Source organism: Dryobates pubescens, chromosome Z (genome assembly GCF_014839835.1).
Source record: "Dryobates pubescens isolate bDryPub1 chromosome Z, bDryPub1.pri, whole genome shotgun sequence".
Taxonomy (NCBI): domain Eukaryota; kingdom Metazoa; phylum Chordata; class Aves; order Piciformes; family Picidae; genus Dryobates; species Dryobates pubescens.
The window spans coordinates 60,751,084-60,758,232 of NC_071657.1; the positions used below are offsets into that span (position 1 = coordinate 60,751,084).

The 7,149-nt window shown below is 47.2% G+C and overlaps 1 protein-coding gene across 1 annotated transcript in view; it reads left to right on the plus strand.

Moving 5' to 3' along the window:
- Positions 1 to 6,515, plus strand: part of CMYA5 (cardiomyopathy associated 5) — a 63,802-nt gene extending 57,287 nt beyond the window's left edge. The window contains exons 12-14 of the mRNA XM_054177782.1: positions 2,663 to 2,756; positions 3,201 to 3,377; positions 5,990 to 6,515. Coding sequence (XP_054033757.1) covers positions 2,663 to 2,756; positions 3,201 to 3,377; positions 5,990 to 6,242 — 524 coding nt within the window. The 3' untranslated portion in view covers positions 6,243 to 6,515. The remainder of the gene's footprint in view (positions 1 to 2,662; positions 2,757 to 3,200; positions 3,378 to 5,989) is intronic.
- The last annotated feature ends 634 nt before the right edge of the window (positions 6,516 to 7,149 follow it).

Here is a 7,149-nt window from a genome sequence, read left to right on the forward strand (position 1 = left end):
CTTCCACAGGGCAGACTTTGGCCTGTTCAGGAGACTGACTGGAGGCTGTCCTGAAGGACAAAGGACTCCAGGAAGGCTGGGGGGCATTCTTCAAGGAGAAAATCTTAAAAGAGCAGGAACAGGCCATCCTCTTGTCCTGAAAGATGGGCTGGGAGGGAAGAAGGCCAGCCTGACTGAATGGAGAAATTTGGCTGGAACTCAGGAAGGAAAGGAGAGTTTCTGGCCTTTGGAAAAGGGGACAGGCTTCTTAGGAGGACTACAAAGACACACTGAAACTATGCAGGGGGAAAATTAGAAGAGCCATAGTCCAGCTAGAATTCAATCTAGCTATTACCATAAAAGATAATAAAACTGTTCCTATAAAAGCAAAAGGAGAACTGGGCAGAATCTCCATCCTTTATTGGATTCAGGGGGAAACACAGCCACTGAAGATGAAGAAAAGTCTGAGGTACTTAATGCCTTCCCTGCCTCAGTATTTAATAGCAGGACTAGTTGTTGCTGGGTAGCCAGCTCCACTGAGCTGGAAGACAGGGATGAGCAACAGAAGAATATCTCCGTAATCCAAATGGTGAGTGACCTGCTGAACCACCTAGAAATACACAAGCCCACTGAATAAACCCAATTCTCTCAAGCTTCCTTCATAAGATGGGTCTTCCATTCCTCTGATCATTCCTGTGGCACTTCTCTGGACACTTTCCAGTCTGTCCACATCCTTTTTGTATAGTGGGGACCAAAATTGTACACAGCACTCAAGGTGCACCCTGACCAGTGCTGAGTAGAGTGGGAGAATGACATCTTTATCCCTGCTTGTGGTACCCTTACTAATGCAACTCAGCATCCTGTTGGCTTTCCTTGCCACTCTAGCACACTCTTCACTCATGTTGAGTCTTTTGTCCACCAAGGCCCCCAGGTGCTTCTCCACAGTGCTGCTCGCAAGCCAGCTGGCTTCCCAATCTGAGCTGCATTCCTGGGTTATGTGTTCCCAGGTGCAAGACCCTATACTTGGCCTCATTAAACCTCATAGAGTTCCTCCTTGCCCACTCAAATAGTCTGTCAAGATCTTCCAGGAGGGTGGCTCTTCCCTACTGGGGGTGTCAACTTCCCTGCATATTTTTGTGTCATCAGCAAACTTCATCAGGATGATCTTAATGCCAATATTTAAATCACCAATGAAGATATTAAACAGCGTTGGGCCCAATATTGATCCCTGTGGGACCCCACTAGTGACAGGTTGCCACTCTGAGAAAGAGCTATTTATTACCACCCTCTGGGTTTGGCCTTTGTTGTTCTGCTTGAAGGTAGGAAGCCTCTTCAGTGAGACCTGGACAGCCTGGATTGATGGTCTGAGGCAAGTCACATGGGCTTTAACATGGGCAAGTGCTGTGTCCTGCACTTGGGCCACAACCGCCTTCAATACTACAGGCTGAGTGGCTGAAAGGCTGCTCAGCAGAGAGGGACCTGGGGGTGCTGACAGCTGGCTGAGAGAGAGCCAGCAGTGTACTCAAGTGGCCACGAGGGCCAACAGCATTCTGGCCTGCATCACAAATAGTGTGGCCAGCAAGATTAGAGAGGTAATTGTTCCACTGTAGTCAGCACTGGTGAGGCCACACCTTGAGAACTGTAAGTATACATAGAATAAACCAGGTTGGAAGAGACCTTCAAGATCATCGCGTCCAACCCATCAACCAATCCAACACCGCCCAAGCAACTAACCCACGGCACCAAGCACCCCATCAAGTCTCCTCCTGAAAACCTCCAGTGATGGCGACTCCACCACCTCCCCAGGCAGCCCATTCCAATGTGCAATCACTCTCTCTGTATAGAACTTTTTTCTAACATCCAGCCTGAACCTCCCCTGGCGCAGCCTGAGACTGTGTCCTCTTGTTCTGGTACTGCTTGCCTGGGAGAAGAGACCAACATCCGTCTGTCTACAACCTCCCTTCAGGTAGTTGTAGAGAGTAATAAGGTCACCCCTGAGTCTCCTCTTCTCCAGGCTAAGCAACCCAGGCTCCCTCAGCCTCTCCTCGTAGGGCTTATGTTCCAAACCCCTCACCAACTTTGTTGCTCTTCTCTGGACTCGTTCCAGCAAGTCAACATCCTTCCTAAACTGAGGGGCCCAGAACTGGACACAGTACTTGAGGTGGCACACTGTGGTGCTAGAGTGCACCCAGAGAAAGGTAATGAAGCTGGTGAAGGGTCTTGAGAATAGGTTTTATGTGAAGCAGCTGACTGAGCTGGGGTTGTTTAGTCTGAAATAAAGGAGGCTGGGAGAAGGGTTATTACTGTCTACAGCTATGTGAAAGGAGGTTGTAGAAAAGTGGGTGTTGATCTCTTCTCACAAGTCACAATTGACAGGACAGGAGAAATGGCATCAAGTTATGCCATGGGATGTTTAGGTTAGACATTAGGAAAATCTTCTGTGCCAAAATGGTTATCAAAGACTGGAATAGGCTCCCTGGGCAAGAGGTTGAATTGCCACCCCTGGATGTATTTAAAAGTAATCTAGATATGATGCTCAATGATATGGTGTAGTAATTGCCCCTGGTAGAGTTAAGTAATAGTTGGACTTGGTGATCTTAAAGGTCTTTTCCAACCATAGTGATTCTGTGTGGTTCTGTGTAATGTTACTAGACTGGTCTTTCTTTTTCATGAATTGTGCCAGGAACTCGATTTCACCTGCTGAGCAACACAGCCCATCCTGCTTTGCAGATCTCCTCCAACGTGATCTGCCTGCCCGAAAACACCAAGTTCACTGGGTAAGTAGCAGCATGGCAAGCACAACTACCCTGGAAGGTTCAGAATGAGTTCCTCCATCTTATTTTTATCTCTTAAGTAGGTTTCACATGTAGCTAACTAATTTTGTAGAAGAACTGAATAGTTTCAGGCACGCAGACCCTGGGCTTGGTGTGATTGACCCCCCTTTCAAGCACTGCAATATCTCAATAAAATCTGTAGCAGCAATGATGTTAGTGCTGGGAAGAGCTCTATGCCACACTGAGGATCTACCAGAAGCTCAACAGCAGTAGTTTCTAATAAGACTGTTCTTATTCAAATGTTTTATACGACTCTGCAATTAGGAGAACAGAGTGCTAATCCATTAGGAATTTTAGACACTGTAACATTACATGACTGTAGGAAATACCACAGTATGGTTGGTCTAAGACTACACTCATTTTACTGTACACCTCTTCTATGAACAGGATTCCTTCAGTCCTGGGTGAGCAGTTGCCTGCCCGGGGACGTCATTACTGGGAAATCATTGTCTCTGCCTGCAGAAGCTACAGGATTGGGATTTGCTATGAGGGAGCATCACAGAGTAATGTCCTGGGGCTAAATGATGCTTCCTGGTGCATGCGGTGCTGTCCTACACAAACCAGGTAAAACTGAGTCACGCCAGTTACTTGGCAAGTTACTTGTCCTTCATGTTAATTAAAGCTAGCCAGCTTCAGAAATCATGAGATCAGAGAGGATCTGTCTGTGTGCTTTCTGCAAATCTGAGCAATAAGAAGACAGCTATGAAGGAGTGCTGGTCTTCCTATGGAGCAGAACATCTTGGGGACAATCACTGCCCACCTGAAGGATGGCCAAGGCATCAGGCCCAGCCAACATGGATATAGGATCAGATGGGATCCATCCTAGGGTTCTGAGAGAGCTGGCAGATGAGCTGGCCAAGCCATCATTTACCACCAGTCCTGGCTCACTGGAGAGGTCCCAGTTGACTGGAAGCTGGCCAGCGTGATGCCCATTCACAAGAAGGGCCAGACAGATGAACCTGCACACTACAGGCCTGTCAGCCTGACCTCAGTGCCAGGCAAGATTATAGAACAGGTCATCTTGAGTGCAATCACACAGCACTTACAGGATGGCCAAGAGATCAGGCCCAGCCAGCATGGATTTAGGAAGGGCAGGTCCTGCCTGACCAACCTGATCTCCTTCTATGATCAGGTGACCTGCCTGGTGGATGTGGGGCAGGCTGTGGATGTAGTCTACCTGGACTTCAGCAAGGCCTTTGACACCATCCCCCACAGCAAACTCCTGGCCAAGCTGTCAGCTTGTGGCTTGGACAGCAGCACTCTGTGCTGGGTTAGGAACTGGCTGGAGGGCTGAGCCCAGAGAGTGGTGGTGAATGGTGTCACATCCAGCTGGCAGCCAGACACTAGTGGTGTCCCCCAGGGATCAGTTCTGGGCCCCATCTTGCTCAATGTCGTTACTGATGATGTGGATGAGGGGACTGAGTCCATCGTCAGTAAATTTGCAGACAACACCAGGTTGGGAGCAGGTGTTGATCTATTAGAGCATAGAAGGGCTCTGCAGAGGGACCTTGACAGGCTGGACAGATGGGGCAGAGTCCAACATGATGACATTCATCATGCTTGGCTGGAGAGCAGCCATGCAGAAAGGGAGCCAGGGGTACTGATTGATAGTAGGCTGAACATGAGCCAGCATTATGCCCAGGTGGCCAAGAAGGCCAATGGCATCCTGGCCTGCATCAGAAATAGTGTGGCCAGCAGGAGCAGGGAAGTCATTGTGCCCCTGTACTCAGCACTGGTTAGGCCACACCTTGAGTCCTGTGTCCAGTTCTGGGCCCCTCAGTTTAGGAAAGATATTGAGTTGCTGGAGCATATCCAGAGAAGGGCAATGAGGCTGCTAAGAGGCTTCAAGCCCTATGAGGAGGGGCTAGGGGAGCTGGGATTGTTTGGCCTGGAGAAGAGGAGGCTCAGAGGAGACCTTATTGCTGTCTACAACTGCCTGAAGGGTGGTTGTAGCCAGGAGGGGGTTGGTCTCTTCTCCCAGGCAACCAGCACCAGAACAAGAGGACACAGTCTCAAGCTGAGCCAGGGGACGTTTATGCTCGAGGTGAGGAGAAAGTTCTTCACAGAGAGACTTGTTAGCCATTGGAATGGGCTGCCCAGGGAGGTGGTGGAGTCACCATCCCTAGGGGTGTTCATGACGGGATTGGGCGTGGCACTTGAAGCCATGGTTTAGTAGCCATGAGGTGTTGGGTGACAGGTTGGACTTGATGATCTTTGAGGTCTTTTCCAGTCTTATTGATTCCATGATTCTATTCCTCTTGGTGATAAGAAAAAACAACAAAACAACCCAAAACACCACCACACTTATAAAGCAAATTAATCATAAACAGACCAGTTTACTGTAGAATCATAGAATCCACCAAGTTGGAAAAGACCTGAGAGATCATCAAGTCCAACCTATTACCTAACACCTCCTGACAACTAAACCATGGCTCCAGGTGCCACGTCCAATCCCCTTTTGAACACCTGTAGGGACAGCAACTCCATCACCTCCCTGGGCAGCACATGCCAATGGCCAATTACTTATTGAGAGCAGATGCAAAAGCTCAGACCCAGAGACAGCGCAGGCTCTAAAGGTTTGGATTTGGTGTTAGGCCATGGCTGGTTTGGCTTTACCCTTCAGTCAATAAAACTTGAAAAACTTGTTTGCCACTGCTTTGTTATTCCAGGCTCATATCATGAACTGCTCCACAAAATCCAATCAAGTGTATTTATTTCCATGAACATTGTCTTTTTAGAATCTATTTCTACCTGCAGGAGATGTCAAACCTCCACAGGGAACATCTTTTCCTGCCCTGTCCTTTAGTGTGAAATCATATAGATGCATAAACATAACTACCTAAATGAAACATCTGAGATGAAAAGTGTTTGCCAAAGTAGGCCTCATGCTTAAATCCCTACAAAGACATGTAGTAAGAATGATGAATATGATTTCAGCAAATCTGCTTTTATCCTGAGAGTCCAAAGATGCCAATTGAAAGGCCTCATCAGCATGCTAGGCAGGGCTTTGAAGCGATGCCACATTCACTTTGCTTACATACCGAGTGAAATGCTCTTGCCACATGATATGCTGTGGTATGTGGCCACCTGTCAATAGGTGAAAATTAAGCTGTATGTTATTTCTGGTAAATTAGCATAAGGAAGCTCACTGTATTCTGGTCTCCCTTTTCCCACAGCTTTCTATACAGGTTTCTTCACACTGGTGTGATGAGTGATGTCCATGTGACAGAACAGCCAGCCAGGATTGGCATCCTGTTGGATTACAGTGGCAGCAGACTGTTGTTCTTCAATGCAGAGAAAGGACTGGTGCTGTTTGCTATTAGGCACAAATTCACTGATGCATCTCACCCAGCCTTTGCCCTGGAGAAGGCTGGGGTGCTTACCCTCTGCACAGGAATGGAGCTGCCAGAGTTTGTGAAGAACAGCTAATCCCAACTCACAATCTCAGGGAAACTGACAAATTAGAGTGTATGGGGATAGGGAGGGGAAAGGAAGTGTCAGCAAGGGATGCCTAATCTTCAGTGAATGCCATGCACACAGCTCTCCCACACATCATCAGCAACTGTAGTTGGTGCTCAGTCACGCAACCACCCTGAGCCCAGGCAAAACATAATTGACTCCTAGAGTGTGCACCTAGTGATATACACAGAAGTTCTTTGGAGGAGGGAAAAAAGTTTTGTTAGATAGGAACATTAAGGCGGGGGGGAAATGTATTTTCCCTGTGGAAATAATGACAGCACTAGCTGTCTTTTTAAAGTTGATGACGAGTCTGTGTATAAAATAAAATCCTCTCTCACTGCAATGTATGAAAGCTATCTTTTCATCATTTGCCAGGACAGCTGAAGACCAAATCTAAGATGATTATGTTTGAAAAACGTGCAGGAGTTTCAAAACCGGAACAATTCTGCAGGTTAATAAATCCTGTGCTCTTGTTTGCCAGCTGCTCTCTTTAAATGCACAAATTAAGGAAATCTGAAAACTTAGAAATCTGTATGGTTGCAGAATGAGTGAGTATTCATCATATCAGTCATGTAAAGTTTAAACATGAAACACCCATCTACCCTGCTGACAGCAGACTAACAGACAGCTACCTCACTGTGTCACTAAATATCTGTACCTTTAAGGAGGTACTCATGAGACATGTGTGAGGAAACTTGAGAGGAGTGGTTAATGTCTATCCTATGTTTTTGATCCTCAGTTTGTTCATGCTGAAGGGAAGGTTGCCCCTTGGCACTGTAGAGAAGTGTGGCCTTCTTGTGGTCAGCTCTTTTCCAATACTGCTTTTTACCTTTGCACTTAATGATTTGATGTCCTTGACTTCATAATTGTGGACATT